At 35.5% G+C, this 18,299-nt stretch overlaps 1 protein-coding gene across 3 annotated transcripts in view; it reads right to left on the reverse strand.

The window, feature by feature from the left end:
• Positions 1–1,006: 1,006 nt before the first annotated feature.
• Positions 1,007–18,299, reverse strand: part of JMY (junction mediating and regulatory protein, p53 cofactor) — a 74,386-nt gene continuing 57,093 nt past the window's right edge. The window contains exons 7-12 of one of the 3 annotated variants that reach the window (XR_006166683.1): positions 16,852–16,938; positions 14,216–14,311; positions 12,379–12,928; positions 9,717–10,027; positions 6,174–6,360; positions 1,007–5,787 (exon numbers count right to left, since the gene is read on the reverse strand). Coding sequence is in view for 1 of the 3 variants with exons in the window: in XM_033009041.2 (XP_032864932.2) it covers positions 9,720–10,027; positions 12,379–12,928; positions 14,216–14,311; positions 16,852–16,938 (1,041 nt within the window). In the remaining 2 variants the exon portion in view is untranslated. Of the gene's footprint in view, positions 6,361–9,716; positions 10,028–12,378; positions 12,929–14,215; positions 14,312–16,851; positions 16,939–18,299 lie in introns of all 3 variants that reach the window. The other 2 variants (XR_006166682.1, XM_033009041.2) reach the window with 2 other exon arrangements.

An 18,299-nucleotide genomic window follows, 5' to 3' on the forward strand; every position in this document is an offset into this window, starting at 1 on the left:
CCTTTGTGTCGCTTTGTTATTAGAAGTGTCATGTCATTTTCTTCCTTTCTCAGGATTGTAATTGCACTAAAAAGTTCCTATTCCAGAAACACACTTTTTTTTTTTTTCCCCCCCCTCATGTTAAGGGACCAGCTGGTCATGGAATCTGCCTGCACTGACTTACCTGCACTCCAGTTTTTGTACCAGAAACATGTAAGTGAAGGGGAAAAGATACACAATACAAACACACCTTTTCAGTAAGAGTTATGTCTAGATAAATAACAACACAAAATGATTATACAAAAAACCACAAACTAACAGCTGGCAACTATAGTCTGGGACATGATTGGTCATCTATTTTGGGATATTTCCCCGCCCCCAGAAAAAAAAAAAGTTAAACTGCAAAACACTCATAAAGGTACTTCTAAACTATCCCAGTTCTTCATATACAGTATATTTTGCTTTTGAAATATTACTGTACATATACCAAAAAGGCAAATAGTGGAGAAGTCATGTTTTTAATGTGAGCTTCTCCATTATTGTTACTTGTCTTTTTAAGCAATTGCAGGTGGAGGCTTGCTGTCTCCATGTAACGGCATTGCCATAAGCTAGCTCTAAAATGGTAGAAGAATGTAGTAAGTGAGCTAAGCTCTTCGTATTTCTGGGTTTAAACTTTTTATCCTTTTTCAGAGACTGTTTTTGTCTTTTGATTAAGAGATGGAAAGTGTGTATGATTCGTATTTAAGCACAACTAGCCTGCATTATTTAAGAGCAGGATTCTGTAATACCTAAACAGTTTATGTGACTTAGTTTACAAAGACATTACCTAAATATAATTTTTCCCTGCTGCAACATAGCCTAGGCACAACCATCTGCCATTGAGCAATGACAGGCAGCTTGAGTAGTTAAAATAACAACAATGGAAATCTAAATGAACTATACATTTTTTTTGTGGGAACCAAACTGTACTAAAATATATATATTTTTTTAATGCTGGTACATATTCAAAGTTAAAAGCAGACAGTGATCAAATAAATATCCTTTAATAAAGAAAAAAGGAATCATTTTAAAGCACCAAAACTGTATGATGTTACATCGCATGTACAAGAAGGTGAGTGCAGTACTTTGTGTACAGGTTTAAATTTCTGAGTCATGATAATAAAAACCATGAAATACACAGCAGTAAACTTGCATTGCAGAAAAGCTGCACTAAAGAAAAAAGGGCAAAAAGCAGACAGTTAAAACTTTTAGTTTTTAGGTATTGCTAGAAATGTTTGTTTAGTTTTTTGTCTTTTTTATTTTAAACATACTCGTTGCTTAACACTTTATAACATTAAGCATTTTTAGGCATAGTAGATTTGCAGAGTCGTTTACACTAAAATATGCATTTAATATGTCCTTTTGCATATAATGGAGTTAAAGAACTTTCTTAAAGCCGAGCACAATGTGCTACTAGTGTTGGAATCTACTGATAATACTGCACAAAGCTAGTGAATAGCAAATTGGTTTTCTTTTTGATTATTCCTTATTTATTCAACAAGCTTAACAAAGAAGTTGGTTTCATTAAACTTCACTAGCCTTATTTGTGCAAGACAACCTCCAGCCACCTGTATTTCTTAAGCTTTCATCTTATGATGTACGTACTTAAGATGAAATTCAAAATATATAGGAAGCACAGTAGCAGAGTAGGAGGTGTTAAGTGAGTATCACTAATCCCCAAGGCCTATTTCCCAATTCAGAAATCAAAAATATGTTTCTAAATCTGAAAATCAAGCCAGTCTACAGCAAACTAATTACCGAATAGGTGACAGTCTCTGGAATCAAATCTCTGCAGAGTTTGGACTGTACTCACCAAATGGCCATCGTCCTTTTTACTTGTTCCAAATGGACACACTATTGATTAGTAGCCTTAGATGTCAGCTTTAACTAATACCCAGTATTAGAAAATCAGCAGAGTAAAATTCATTGCTTGGTCATTTTCCATATTAGAGGTACACAATAGTATTCACATTTGGGAATGGAAAAATGACCTTTTCCTGTCAAATTCTGAAGCCCTGGGCCACAGAATATAAAAGACCTGAATCATAATAAAAATACAGAAATGTCAGGTTGCAGATTCACTACAGAGCTGGGAGGTTTGGAATAACAGTCAAACCAAATGGGAAGTGCAAAGAACTGTATATACAACAGCCCCTTGCAAAAATACACTGGCATGCCCACCCACCCTTGACCCTCCTAAAAATTCTAATTTTAAGTATTTATGTATTAGGCAGCAATTAAATATAAATTCGTTTTGTAGGAAAGATTTAAATTAGAGTATATTAATAGGTTAAAAATAGCCATTAGTGTACTTTTTACAGCACTGGTAACAGTATGTCAATGTGCTTATTACACCAAAAAGCAAATTACAGTCAAGGTCAAGATGACCATCGTGCAACGTGCTCTCCTAGTAAGGTGCTTCTGTTTACTCCTTTTCTTTGCAAGAAGCTTCACTTGTTCTTAACATTAATTCTGTAGCACTAGACATAACAACATATTCTCCATGCTCATGGAATCATTACCAGAAATATATCCAGGTAATTTAATAGCATAAGCATTACAATGAAAATAATATCTGATTACACATGTGAGCAAACTTGATTTACAAATTACACTTTTGAAATTCAGTGCAACAGAATAAGGGTAACATTAAGCAATAAGAGTTTCTGCTTCCTCATTAAGTTTCATCTTCAATAAATGCACCTGTCATTACTTTATTATTAAACATTACAGAATATAGTGCTTATACTCAAAATGTTTCTTTACAAATAACATAGTGAAGTATGTTGAGTTCTATCCCCAATGCAGCTATAAAAGAACACAACATATAATTCATAGTAATTTATTTACAGGTGTCTGGTGTAGAATGCACCGTCAGTTTAAAAAAAAAATAAAAAATCCTTAAAAGTGATGTTTAAGAAAAAAAGCATTCATCTACCCTAGAGAGGTAACTTGACTAACATATGAAAATATAGTAAAGTGAAGTGAATAAAGTAAGACTACTGGTCATTTGTAAAGCATGTGGAACCTCTGTGAGCGAGAGTATGAAATTCATGTTGATGGAAACCAAAGTTCTGATCAAAAGACTATTGCTGTTTACCTTACATTTTGGTTATTTTAGTAGAAATTCAGCATTTCATTTCTTGTTCCCACTTATAAAAGATTTTTTCAGTCCTCACATAAGCATTTGCATAATAAACATTACACATTCCAACTCTTTACCTCACTGGATCAGCTGCACTATACTAAAACAGTTTTAATTTGAACAGAGAAGTTTCTAAAAATGGAAGAAGCCTGAAAGCTCACAAACTGTTTAAGATAAATGACTAGCAATAGAACAACACAGCCACAACAATGAAGTTCAGCCACAAATTAAAAATACTAATAATAGGCAGAAAGATCTTTTTATGGGGGCTCTCCTTCCTTGCATATATTTATATGCTTTTTCTGTAGCTGCTTGCTAAGATTTCTCAAGGACCAAGACAATTATAACAGCTTTTCTCAGCAATGGAAGAACCGCTCTCAATACAGGACTGTCATAATTTCTGTAAGTTTCTTGTGACTATAAACTTTCCCCATTTGCTGCTGTAGCCATCCCACTGCAAAATTTCACATTACAGAGGATGGGAAGTTTTATGCCTGTAGGCTACATACGCACAATTTTTATATCAAAATAGAGAATTATGTGAAATTGTGACATCTAGTGACTCAGGGAAGATTAAAATCTAGGATTTTTTTTTTTAGCAGTATGAGGAAAAACCCCATTCACTTTCCCCACTGAAGATGGCAGTTTTGAACTGATACAAACTCCTATGCTCAGCATAACAACTACTTTCTGTGTGCACATAAAATACCTGTTCATATGAGAATTCCATTTCTGTAAACTAAGCTACTACAGGAATCTAGGATTTCAGCTAAATATAAAACAGATTAAGGACAGAAATTTTTCTCAATCATGCACACATTTTTCAAGGCAAAGATGACAGATCACACGGCAAACAAATCTGAAAACAGTAGTGTGGTACAGCACAGAGCTATTTAGATAAATCAGAACACGGTGGTAGACAGAAATGTGCAAGGGGACCACTGCACCTATACTTTCAAATTACACTATTTTTCCACAGCTTGGAATTTTGCCAGTGTCCCATATGCACACTCTAAGGAATACAACTGCAGACTGGAGAAGAGGAAAAAAAGGACATAAGTGTTGCTCAACCACCACTGTTAATTTAGCACTACATTTCAGATGAATTTATAATCTGAATTGCATCATAGTTCTGCTTTGTGTTATAGCTAAAAATGTGATTACCTTGGTTTTAACATGTGGTGTGACCAGAAGTACAGACAAATGTAGAGCAAAAATACACCACAGCTTATGGTACAGGTAATGTCAAATGATTATGAACGGCTGTTATGGCTGCATGAACACAGTATTAGACAGCTTGCAACCACACCACGTAACTCAGGGTTCAGAGAAGCAGTGTAGGAAAAAAAATATCATATTGTATTAGGTCCTTGGAAAGCAGTATCAAGCATTTCATAGAGCTGATCTCAGGACAGAGAAACACAGACCTGATGACTAATACAGCAAAATTGATACAACTCTATAGTAATGCTGCTTACAGGTGCTTTGAAAATGAATGTTCACTAACTTTATAAATAAGGCAACAAGGTTAAAAAAAATGCCTGTTGACAGCAAGGGTAAAGTGACATCCTTTTGAGATGTTTGACAGAGCTTTAACTGTAGGGCAGCCACAGCAGAACAACTGACAGGTCCAAGAGCTGAGGTTCCTTTAGGTTACATAGCCTATTGCTAAGGTAAGTTCTCATGTTCCTCTTTATATATAAAATTGTAAGACATGAAATTTCTGTTACAAACATTAACACAGTATGTGGTTCCATTACACGGTGGCAACAATGCATAACTCAAAAAAACAGAACCAAAACCCAAAAAATCCACACAGTCTGTCACAAGAGGAAGAGTGAATAGACCACACGACACAAAAGACAGCAACTGTGTATTTCTCACAGTGTATGTCATGCTAGTAAAAATAAAAAGCTAGTGAAAATTCAATTTTCTCAGAATTGTAATGGGCTGACTTTAATATCACATGGAGTTTCTAGATGGTACAGGGCTCCTTGTATCTCTGTACTGACATAGCTCTCAGTATTGTGGTATTGTAAGAGTAGCTGCCTGAAGCCATTAGTCATGAAGTTTAGGATTACTTCTAAGTATTCACCGCAGAGGAAGTTGTACCTCTCCTTTAAAAAGACAACAATCAGGATCAAAAGGGAATTGTTTTTTTTTCAGCTGGTAGGATTCTGGGTATGAAATACAAACATTTTTGCAGCCACTAAAGGGAATAATGAAAACCAGCAAGAGAAGCATGATTTTCATAACCGAATTATCAGTATGTTTAAGTGCTTTGATAATTTTTAAAAAAGGCTGCTTAGAGTAATCAAAAGCCATTTTAAACCAAAAGAGGAAAAATAATTTTAAGTATGAAGTTACAAAATACTGCTTCTTATAACAAATGACAGAAATACAACTAACTTGGTTCAGCATAGCTAGTATTTTTAAAAAGCATGAAAATGTCTACTTCAAAAAGGTGTCAGACTACAACCAACCTTCTAAAAAGGTGATGCAGTATGTCTTGCTAAATGTACCATGTTGGAAACAAACACATTCTTGAATAGGTACTGAATTCAACTCTTCTCATTGTGCTGTGGTCACTTGTTACTTTTCATACTGACACACACTTCCTCAAACTAAGAAGAAAAAAGAATAGCTGTATGTTACTGAATTTCAGCTGCTGTAGTGCAACTAGGAATTCTGCTCTTTCCGGAATATCACACTGCTATACAGCAAGCTTCTCTGCAAGGAGCTATTTAGTTGGATTTTCAAGCAGATGATATATTCAGTGTAGTGGAGGGACATCTTATAGCTGGTTTGATGTTTCAGCCGAATCCCAAAGTTACTCTAACAGCAAGTATTCCCAACTCAAAATGCTCCCCTCACTTAACTGGCCACACATTACTAAAGCAAATATTAAAAGTGCTTAAGACTCGGGCATTCTTGGTTATATAAAATGCACATCTGAACAACTTTCTGCCCAAACAAGAACTTTATGAGCAAACTGAAAGGAAAAAGTGACCTGAAAATTAACATTTCAGGCCATTTTTTCCATATACTGAATCATTTGCCAAAGAAAGCCTCTTTCTTTGCCAAAGGAAGCCTCCTGTGGAATTGATGGTCATAACTGCTGGCTCTTAATTTTCAGAAATGAAGAAAAGTAATCTTCAACTGAGGTTTCTTTTCTCACATCAGTGGCTGCGAATCACCTGTTCGGGAAAAAAAAAAAAAAAAAAAAGGAACATCTGAAAAGCTAAACAGCTGTACAAATATTCTCTGATCAATCTATTAGGCAATTCCAACATGCAACATTGACCAGCATCTTCAAAAGAACAGATTCTCTTTGCTCCCAGGGTAATGACACACTAACTCTGGAGCCAGGACACACAGAATATGGACCAGGTCTTTTTTTGCCTTCTGGTATTATTGGCAGTGAATACAGGTTAGAGTTTGAAGAGGCCCAAAATACTGCAGCAGAAGACTATGGAGAGCAAAAGCTTTCTTCTTATCCATTACTTTGTCACTCCCATGAATTCAGATCTTGCATTACTTACAGTACTCTTAATGTACTATAGTGATTTATGTGTACTATTATGTACACATACACACACACACAGATGGGCTTGGGAAACTTTTGATAACCAGTAATCTTTTGATTTTTCATACAGAATCTACTGCATCTGTATACTGCTTGTTCAGCTATAATTCCAATACACAGAATGCCTCGACATTTTTGTATGTCGTTTAGAGCGTCTGTAAGAAAGGCACTGCTCTTTAAAAAGCTAATCATAACTTTATGTAGAAGTTAATTCATAAGGCTGGTAATACAAGAGATTACTACATCTCCTGCAGAAATTGGTTACTATTAGTTTGCCTTTAAACTTTAATAATTAATGAAACTACTTCAGTGGGCCTTGTTAATACTCCTTGCACATACATTAAGATATTTTTTGGCACTTGATATACATACACCATTAGATCAGATTTAGCCTTCATTCCTAAGGCAAGTAATTGCATTACATTTAGTCTTTAAGGATGTACATATATTAACCATAGTTCATAACTTACATGCCAATGCATTTTTGTGTAACTGTTTTCAACCCAAAATCTCTATGCGACTTTTTTGTATGTGCAGAGCTTCCAGTTAAAAAACTGTAGGTCAACCCTAAAGCATGGTATTAAATGGATAACCTTAAGTAAAAAATACTATTCTGCAATTTCTACAACAGACTTTCATTAGACCTTACTCTTGTGTAACGAATTCTGTTTAACCAGTCTGTATGTTCAAGCAAGCACACTCATCTACGTGAAAAGTATTTATTCAGCTGCATTTCACAAGGGCTTTGTCTCAGTCTCTGTTCTCCCAGATTATTTCACACGCTTCCTTAGCAGGGGCCCATTTTCCCCTTCTGTTTGCTATTTTGTACAGCCATTTTTTCAACCAGACCTGTACTATCTGTTAAACAGTCTCATGAAAACAGGATTGTTTTCATAATAAAGTATGACATTGGTAAGAGAAAGCAGACCCCAGATATGTGAAGTACTCAAAGGAGCACTCAGAACTCTGACACTGCATCCTGCTTTAGGTCCAAGTGATTTCATGGGACCTCAGCATTTGACAGGAGTGCATCCTTAAAGGAGGAAGATGCCACAATCTGTAGACTGGTAAGAGACAACTAGTGCACTGCAGGGACTGCGTGGCAGTGATTTTCAGCCTGCACTCTGAACTGCTTCTACGGGGCTACAAAAGTTAACAGATGAAAACTTTTATTTATATTATATGGCAATGCACATATAAGATGTCTAAGAGGATACACTTCCAATGCAAAATGCTTAGGATGTCCATCAACTAGATTAAAAAAATTTAAAGTCACTCTTGGAAAATTCCTTTTTTTTTTTTTTTAAATGACCCATAGAATTAAAGTGTATTCTTGCTAAAAAAAGCAAACAAGATCCCAAAGAACGAGTAAGATGTACTAAAATCATAAAGTCAAATCAAAGTTTAAATTTGCCTAGTTAAGTAGGAAATTAAAAGAGAATAACTGCACTGAGAAAGCCAAGTCATTTCCAAGGCATGTATTTTCTTATAGCTGTCACTTAGTTTCTGATGAGCTATGGTAGTGGGAGTCTTCAGTGTGCAAGTATAGAATAAAGTTTCATCCAAGCAAAATTATTTTCACTTTGAGTTTCAGCAAGAGTTAAGCACACTTCCACTCCTGGATTTTCAACTCCAAAACTAGCAGTACACTTTGTATGGAATAGAAGGAGCATGCCATAATTAAACAGTATTACATCATTAGTGTGGCCATGGCTAGTTCATGAGGAAATAAAGGCAACATTTATTTTCCTTTTGAAAAATGTTAAATATTACTTGAAAATAGCATACCATGGAACAGTCTGAGACATAGTATTTCATAATCACAACGACATTCAGCAGATGATGTGCTAAATCACCATACTTTTTAAACAGCTGTAGGACTTTATCGATAGTCATTCTCCAGCTATGTATGTAACTAACCAGGGTAGAAATACCTGATTGTAAGCATCCAAAAAGGTTACCTTTTTCCTAGTGCTAGCTGTGTTGCAAGGATTATAAGTATTTTTCATTATTTTTCATCTATACTCTTTTAAATACCCTTTGACTTCTAAACAGAATTTTAAATTAATTAGATTGTCATACCTCTCTTTTCTCCAAATTTTAAGTTTAGTGGGAATTCTCATTAAGACTTAAGTTCATCCACATGCCAGTAACAGAAAAGAACCATCACAGACAAACAGTGCTTATGCTGTCGTTGTAATTGAGAATCTCTTTTTGCTACTGATAGAACCATAACGTTGAAACCTAATCTCTTGCCAATTTCTGGTTTGTTCTGAAATCACTGACTTCATCTGCTGAAGTGTGGTAGCTGTACTTTCAGGCACTGTAGCTTAGTAAAATGCAAGTTCACGGGATTTGTATGAGTAGCAGAAGAATATATTTGTATATTTACTGTTTATATCTGGAAGTTCAATTAAGTCAGAGAGTTTACAGTTTGAAACAAAGCTACCAAAGAGTCACAGAGGGTAACCAATGAGATTTCAGTGTGTTCAGCAGTCCAATCTAACTGTCTTTCACTTGGAGCTATTCAGTCTGAAGTGATAAACATGCTAAATTTTTACAAGGTCAGGAGTAATCAGAAAATAAGTACAAGGTGTGTCCAAGAGTGATTGTGCTGCTTTGTTACTTAAAAGCTTTCTAAAGCTTTTTGGTAAGCTAAAAACAGTCCCTTCAAGTTTACTAAATAAAATATAGCTTTTTATAGAACAGTCCTGTCAATATTCAGCAAAAGTGTTCAAACAAAGGCTAAGATGTTGCCTAAAAAAAAGTTTTCCTTACTATAAACCTTAAATTCTTTGAAAAATCAGTGATACTAAATTCATATGTGCATGTTTTACCCCACTGGATGTCAGTTTAGTCACATTCATACTAAGTCTCCTAGAATGCACAACCTGAGGCTTAGCTGCTATTGTTATACAAAAAGTGTTGAAGAAATATTTTAAAAAAAAAAAAATCTAGGTTAATTACAGGTTAATTTTCCCAATCTGTGCAAGGCAAACTCTCCTCTTCATCCTCTGATTCAGGTGATGCTTCTTTAATTCTTCGCAATGCTTCATGGATGCTCCTTGTCAGAGGGTCAGTATCAGGCAGAATTGTAAAGGATTCTCTCAAAACATCTTTCTGCACTTTCTTCAGTTTCACCCCTTTCCTGATCTGTGCCAAGATGTTATTGCTATCATCTTCATCAGGAAAAGGAGGGAGACTCCTCTGCTCAACTTTTCTTAAGTGAAAGCTGCCACGTTTCAAGGAAGCCAGCACTTCATCCATCGGGGAACTCACTGCAGTAAATCAAAAGACCTTCAGTATTATTTTTAATCAGTCTTCATTTATACTTCCTACAGACCAAAAAGTAGCTGCCTACTATTAATACGATAGTCTATACTGTAAGTATAATGGTAGCTCCAATTTTGTTTTAGCCTTCAAATTTATCTTCCCTGTTAGCAATCAAAACTGTTTTCTATAAACAATTACGATTTCTGAAACCATTTACTCTCCTATCAGGCAGGTAGTAAGACTTTTTGAACAGGACAGCTTTCCTGGTTGCAGGCAGAGACATCAAAATAGCTGAAATGAATCCAACAGAACGGAAGTGTTAATTACATTACCTTTCATGACTTTGAAACTCAGGTAATGAGTATATATGTATCTTAAGAATTGGACTGTGTAGCCCATTCTCAGCACTTCCATTTTATGGCTAATTTTACATACTGTATGACTATTACTACATAGCAGTGAGAGAAGCAGCAATATAGTCACCTGCAACAGCATGCATTTTCCTGCTTCTCTGGATTTATGTATGTATGTATTAGCACCTAGTCACAGGGTGCATATATAAATTCCCTTCCTTTATACTTAATGGAAGTAGAGAAGAGAGTCAATCAATACCTTATCACAAATCCTTCCTTTATCACTAATTTAAAACTAGTTCTCTGCAGAAATAAAAATCAGGTTTTGGCTCTTTGAGGAGCTACAAGTGAATGCATTATAATAAAGTACAACAGTATGAAATAGCTCACATACGCTAGCACGTACAACATGAAGCACATATCAATCAACAGATTAATATCCATCTCCAGTTCTTTTCTGTATATTGTACAAAAATCAAAAACAGGTCTTAAAACTGTAATTAGTGGGCTTTGTCCACCAGACTAAAGGCACAGACAGTTGGAATAGACATGAGGAAAAGAGAGAAATAAAAGAAGAATACAGGACTGCAAATTTGAAGGAAGAAGGAAGGAGTGTAAACCACTCATCTGCCACATCGAAACAAGTTTCCAAAGCTAAAACTTGGAACATCTCAGGAAAAACAGCAGCCGGTAGAGTGCTGCTGCTGCAAACACTGACAATACTCTTAAGAGGATGGATATAATGTGATTTTATGTTTGTCATTTTATATATCAAATTGCACACATAATACATGCTTTATATAAAATCACAAGATGAAATGGCTATCAGAAAAATAAACCACAGCACTACAGAAAAAGAAAAATGGAGCACAGCAGCATCAAAATTGATAATGAACTTAGGACACTCTACCTGCAAGATTCACTAGAGCTTAAGAATTCTATAACTATGCAGTTGTTTCAAGGGTTTTCACTTAGGGACCATTCTATAGGAAACATTCTTGTTTCTGTCTGATTGACAAAGGCAGTTCTAATTTTGATTTTATCTGGAAGATGGAAAATGTCAATGGACGCGTGTTTTCTGTAGTGTAACTGACAGGGCCAGATACACTTTTTAATAGAACATTATTACAGCCAAATTACAGCAGTGTGAATCACGGCCCACGTGAGGTACTTTTCTCAGTGACTTCCAGCTGGGTGCTTTTGAAAATCCCATCTCTTATCTTCAAATAAAAACTTTGCTTCAATATAGCATGTTTCACTGAAACACCAGGATTATTTTGTTCAGGCATGGCTGCCATTCTCCCCATTTTATACATGGGATAAAGGATAAACAGTTAAAAACAAGTAGCACAAAATCCACAAGTTGTAACACATCTCCCAGCTCAGCCTTGTGCTCTAGTCATTCTCCTCAGTTTCCAAAGAAGTTTTTTATCTTTTAACTATTTATTAACATGCTTTGCTAAATGATTACAGATTTAATTTTCACCTGTAGTTAAATATATATATATTCTTATTCAACTCTCAAGGGCATCTGAAGGTTTGTGCATTTTTGTATGAAAATTTAAAGAAACCTTGAGGAAAGCGTTCTCAACATTTCCTATGTCCCAAGACAAGTATTCATTTTACTAGCTCATAAATTATGTAAAATTCTGTTATTAAAAAAAACCTGTACCCTCAGGTGAAGCATGTATTTGCAGTAGCAGCTGTAAACTAGACAGAAAAAAATTCTTTCAGACGTTTACCTCCATTTTCTAGCTAGTCTAACACAGTTTATCATAGACTCAGTTTCACAAATGTTTTCTGTCTAACTGAACAAGTATACCACATGCTCTTGTAAAGGTCCTAACGTTTCTCTGAGTTGCCAACATTTGTCAGCTGATAAGGATTTAACAACTTTCCCATTAATAATTATGGTTGACTCACAGCATGTACTTTTCTGTAGAGTAATTCAAAAGAGGAACTGATACGCATTACAACTAAATACACAGAAATGAAAACATTACCTCTCCTCCTCTGTAAACCCTCCAAATCACCAGTCTTCTTAAGCTTCTTCTTGGCACTGACTAGCTGACTGCTGTCAAACAGATGTGCACCTGGTGGGACACCAGAAGAGTGCTGGACTCCCTTCTCCTCACTCTGACGTTTAACAAAGGTTTCGCTTTTCTCTAAGGACTTGGTGGCATCTTCCTTGGAGGGCAAAGGTGGAGGCGGAGGTGGTGGAGGCAAAGTGGGTGGAAGTGGTACTACAGTAACAGTATCTGGCTGAAGTTCACTACTGGTGAGTGGGGAAGTACTAATGTGATGCAGTTCAGAGGTAACACCATTGGGAGGTAACGACATATCTTGAAGTTGTTCTAAGCTCGTGGATTCCTGAACTTGCAAAGGCTGAACTGCATTCTCCAATTCCACCTCTTCACTTTTGTCTTGGATTTGTATAGTTGCTGGCAAAGATTGAGGCTGATCGACACAGGACACTGAGCTGGCTGCACATTTTCTTCTTGCATGAGCCAGCCGTAGTCTGGTTGATTTAAGTATTACTTGCCCAGGGTACCGCTAAAGTGAGTAAGTTATTGACAATTAGGTAAGTACAAGCAACACACTATTCTATACTCTTAAGTACCTTTCGTTACGATTTGCCTTTGGCAAGTAGAATTCATCTGCTCTTTTAATTCATTTTGCTCTGGATATAAAAACAAAGCAAATACATCCTCACCTTTATGCAAAAAATGATCCATTTTCTTAATTTTTATTCTTGGTTAAGCCACAATTTACATGTGATTGGTCTCATCAGTGATGTACATGGGTTAGAACTACAATTTCACTAAAAACCAGATTTTACATTCAAAACTCTTTTTTATGGAAACTAAAATACAAAATTCACTCTTGCTTTCCTTTTCTAAAACCAGTCAATGGCTCCCTCTGCAACATAGCCCACTCTGACCTAGTACATTGACCTTAGATGTGAATCATACTGCATAATAAGGTATTTCTTGAAAACTTCAAACATTCTGAGACTTTCTGAAGTATTTTTAATTCAGTGCTTAAATTTGCTGCCTTAATATGTGTCTCTTCATATTAGTTTCATCCGTAGCCATTTTTCTGCAAAAACGTAAACTGCTTCTGAAAGACAGGTCTAATACATTTTACACAATCATGGTAGGCCTAAAGCAATAGAGAACCCAGCAATATAAACATGCTCATAAAGTCAGTTCATTAACAGCTGCTGGTTAAAATAAGTAAATTTACTTTATTTACTGAAGCTATGCAATTCAAGCACCTTGCAAACAGTAAGAAGAGTGTGCTGCTGAACAAGACAGCTTTCTAGTAAAGAAACCTCTCATACCTCTATTTTTTTTACGCATTCATCAAAACAAAACAAAAAATCTTTGCCAATTAATACAGTCTGTTTTCTTGCACTTTCACCTCTTTCCTTATTTTCTCCCCTTCATTCCATCTTCTATCTTTTTCTGATACTTACATTGTAATAGGAAGGGGCAGTTACTGGCAGGTGTTCTAGCAATCAATAGTAGTGTTTGTTTATCAGTTGGTAATGCTCTTTATGGAAATACCACTTAGATTATACTTCCTTAAGGAATATTTGCTAAGTATCTTGTCACTAGGTGTAGATGTAAGAGTGAACAGAAAGCTTATTACAGCACTGAGAATGCAACAGCCAGAGGAATTCATTACCACCAACGCTGTATTTTGTTGTAAATTTTTCAAAGAACACTTAACACCACAATGAAGGTGAATAGTTCATACAATAGTATAGTCCTGGAATGAGTGAAAATGTCTTTTGCAAAAGAAACTGGTGGAAAAGAACAACTCTTCTTCTGTTACCTGTTTAAATGTCCTAAGTCTGTCCAGTGTTTTCTGTCGTTCCTGACTAACCCAGGAGCTCTTTCTTTCCTCTTCATCTTGTAATTGATCTCGCTTCTGAAAAAATATATGGAAAACATGTAAATATTATATCCAATGCTATGTTTAGCATCATTTAAAAATTGAATTAAAATAACTCTTCTACTAGTAGTTGAGAATTACCTAAGAATCTACTTCTCAAACACATTTCTTAACTTTAGAAATTAGCCTTTGTCTTCCCCTTAAAAAACATTATCTATTTCATGTTTTATAATCTTGAAGAAATACAAAGCTCAGTAAAAAAAGATTTCAATCTGGAATTGGAACACTTGAAGGCTTGTTACCTTGAAAAATGTTCAATTCTAGAGATGTGACAAAATGTTATACTGAAAAAAGCCCCCCTTAAATAAAAATGGTATAAACTAGGCAGACAGCATACCAGTATCCATTTTCTCTCATTCCAATTAAAAAAAGTCCGTACAAATTGCAAGGTTGCCCATTTAAAACAAGTCATATTAGTATTTTCAGTGCGAGAAATCACAGAACTCAGTGTCACAAAGTTTTGAATCCAATACTGGGCAAATTAAGTAAACATTTTCATTGTAGTTTAAAACAGTAAATGGAAATTTTATATTTAATTAACTTAAGATGTCATTATTTAATCCAGCTTGATTTTCTGTAATCTTACTTCAATAAAGGTTTGAAGCTCTTCCTTTCAACTAAGACAGCTATATTTTTCTCTTCTTTGAGGATCTTACCTCAATGAAAATCTGGACGTTTGTGTCCACCTCCTTTAACTAGTCACCTATTTTCACAAAACTTCAGCAAAGTTACTACATCTTTGAAACACCACTACTCTTCAGTCAGATATATTAAAACTGGATGCTAGTTATCAGGTGGCAAATGTCACTGTATGCAAGCTCAGAAGTTATTAGGAAAAGTGATAGAACAGGTGCCTATAAGAAACAGCCCTGAGCAGAAACAACAGCTTTAATTCTGCAATGACTCCCAGCATTTAATATTACTTTTAACAGTTCATTTTCATCATCACAGTTAAAAATTCTGATCACTTTTGTGAACTTTTATTGTCATACAGTGAACACAAGAGCAGTGTCTGCCTGGCTGCCATTTTCAGAAGTCAGCTAATGGCCTGGTGTCCTTCCTAAAGTGCCAACTCGTGATTTTGAAGAAAGTAAATATGGATGCATTAGGGAGAGGAAGAGGAGAACATGTCTGAAAAACAGTAAGGACAGGAAAGAGGAACAGGTGAAGAGGAATAGAAGCATGTAGTGAAAAGAACACAACAGATCAATGGGGTGAAGAAGTTAAAACAGAAGCATAAAGAAAAGATTATAGCAAGAAGAAAGGGTAGTTCAACCACCATACCTCCATGGCACATATGCAATCAGATCAAACTTCTCCAGAAGCAGTCTCAAACTCAAAGGGTCTTTTTGTCTGTTTTGATTTGAGTTTTTTTGGTTTGTTTTGCTTTTAAATAATAGTGAAATTGCAATTCTTATTTGGTTTCAGGTTTGGACACATCTGAGCTTATATTTTCAAAGTTTTTCATGAAAACCATTGTTTGAAAACCTATTTTACAATAATAGCCAAAATTTTCAGTCACATTATTAACAGAAAAAAAAAAAAAGCTTAAGGTTCTTTATATAATCCAAGTGGACAACCCCATGAAACAAATAGTCAAAAAGCCCTGTACTGTTCGAGACAAGAAAGTCCTCAGCTTTGTCAAGTCTTATTTTTAAGAGTGATAAATGGACTACAATCCACACAGCAAACTCTTCTCCCTTACTGTAAGAACTAAGGGAAAAAAAAAATTCTCTAAGTTCCTGAAAGAGTATGCCAACACATACTGTCTTTCACAAATAGCCTTTTCATAAAATAAATTATGCAGCTGATTTCCTGGACAAATGTATCAATGTTAAAAATGTATAAGGATGAAATAGAATCACTTTCACTAATCTAACTGAAGCCTAAATTAAAGAGACTTGGATTTCAATGCATCTTTGTCACTGATCTTTATTAAATATTGATACTATATCAGCTCCCAAGACCTAGATCAGAATTTGAATATTCTTTAAGATAAAATCTATTATGTTCAGCACAAGAGTTAGACTAGCTGGACTATTCTCTGCAATGACACTGTGCAGAGAATTGTGCAGCTTGAACTATGACTTTATATAATGCAAGTTATTTATTTTGTAGAAAGAAGAAAAATAATTAATATACAGATTCAAGAATAGAGGTGTATGGTTTCCTTCCTCATCTCAGCATATCCGACATTGTACTCAGAGATGTCCAGAATCAACTATGTGCACGTGATAACAACCTGCATGCAGCATAACACTAGTAGTAATCACTTCGACTGAGAAACTAGCATGAAATACCTGTTTTATTTGCTTCGGTTCAGTGTTGTCCTAACACAGCTATATACTCCCCCTTACCAGCATAATATGATACAGAAATCCATGGTGCAAAGTTCAGGTATATATACCACTGTTTCAAAACAGCTATCACTCTGAACACTCTCCTAATTAATGTATAATGAGGAATGCAAGCTATTAACTAAAGGCTAAACTCAACAGCAGAAAACTCAAACTTACTAGCTGAACAGTATGGTGCATTTTGTACTCCTCCTCGCTCTGGTGACGCTGCTGGATCTTTTCATTATGCTTTGCAATACAGATCTCCTGTAGAGACATAAAATGTTATCTATAAAATATTAATCTAAACTATAGATTTACAGGGTATAATGTCACATTTAGGCAATAGCACTAAGAATTAGAATAATGAAAATTACAAAGCCTATCTCAGACAAGCGGATTTAACCAAACTCATTTAGCTTATAATAAAACCATAAAACAGTAACAAAACCAAGACATACAAACCCAAACCTATTACACCTTTAACTGTCAAAAGAATATACACAACTAACAGCTGCTTGCAAGTTCTTTCTACAATACCAGTACAAAACTGGCAACACACACTGGTTTGTCAAATACTTCATAAAGCCCTCATGTAATTCGATGTATTTGTATACATGGATAATACTTAACTCTCACATATACTACATATTTCTGTTTATGCAACTAAACAGCTTCTCATTTACAAATGCCAGTTCATCTTTTACATGTACAATCTCCAAGCACAATCACTAATAAAGTTGTTACAATTTTCTGTAGGCACAAGCAGGTTCACCTATGTGTCTGCAACATCTGGTTTAAAAACAAGCATTTATTACATTGCCCACATATAAGAACAGGTTAAAAAAACAAAACAAAACAAAACAGACAATGTTACAATAGATGACAAGAAACAGGATGACACTCAAACTTTGGGTAGATAATACAAAACAAACTGAATTAACAAAGAAAAGGGATGTGCAGGAATTTAGTGACAAGAGGGATGAGCTCATAGGACAATACTGAGGGCCAGAAAATCAGATAGTATGGGCAACGAATTCAAGGCTGGTACAAGCACCACACAGAACTAGAACAAAGTTGTATGTCTAGTTAGAAACAGATCTCATGGCTGTGTAAGAGGGGGCAGTGTTATGAAGCGGTTTGAAGGGTGACTGCAGCCCACAAAGCAATGGGCTTCCCAGGCATCAGTCAGCCTGGGTCAGACTTACTGGGTGAAGCCAGACAGGAGCTTTGCCACTGAAAGCATTGCTTGGGGCAGCTGATGGGGTTATCAGCCATCAAGCAAGATGCCACAGTAGCGGCAGAAAGGCACAAAAACAAGGAGGGGAGAGGTAAAAAACAAAAACAAACCCAAAATTTTGGACACTTGGAAATAGAGAAAAGATCTATGTTCTCCTAAAAGCTGAGTATGGACATACTGTGATCACATAGCAAGGTAGCCAGTGTTCCTGTATAGGACAGAAATACTATGCTGTCTTGAATGTTTCTAAACAGTAAGACCATCAACATTGCCACCCTATAAAGTAACTGACAAGAGCACGTGTTTCTGTGGAAATACTGTCCCATCAGTGCAATGTATGTATAGCTAAACACTGCTGGGTTTTATGTTTGTTTGTGGAGGTTTTTTC

Source organism: Tyto alba, unplaced genomic scaffold (assembly GCF_018691265.1).
Source record: "Tyto alba isolate M040663 unplaced genomic scaffold, T.alba_DEE_v4.0 Super-Scaffold_42, whole genome shotgun sequence".
NCBI classification, from domain to species: domain Eukaryota; kingdom Metazoa; phylum Chordata; class Aves; order Strigiformes; family Tytonidae; genus Tyto; species Tyto alba.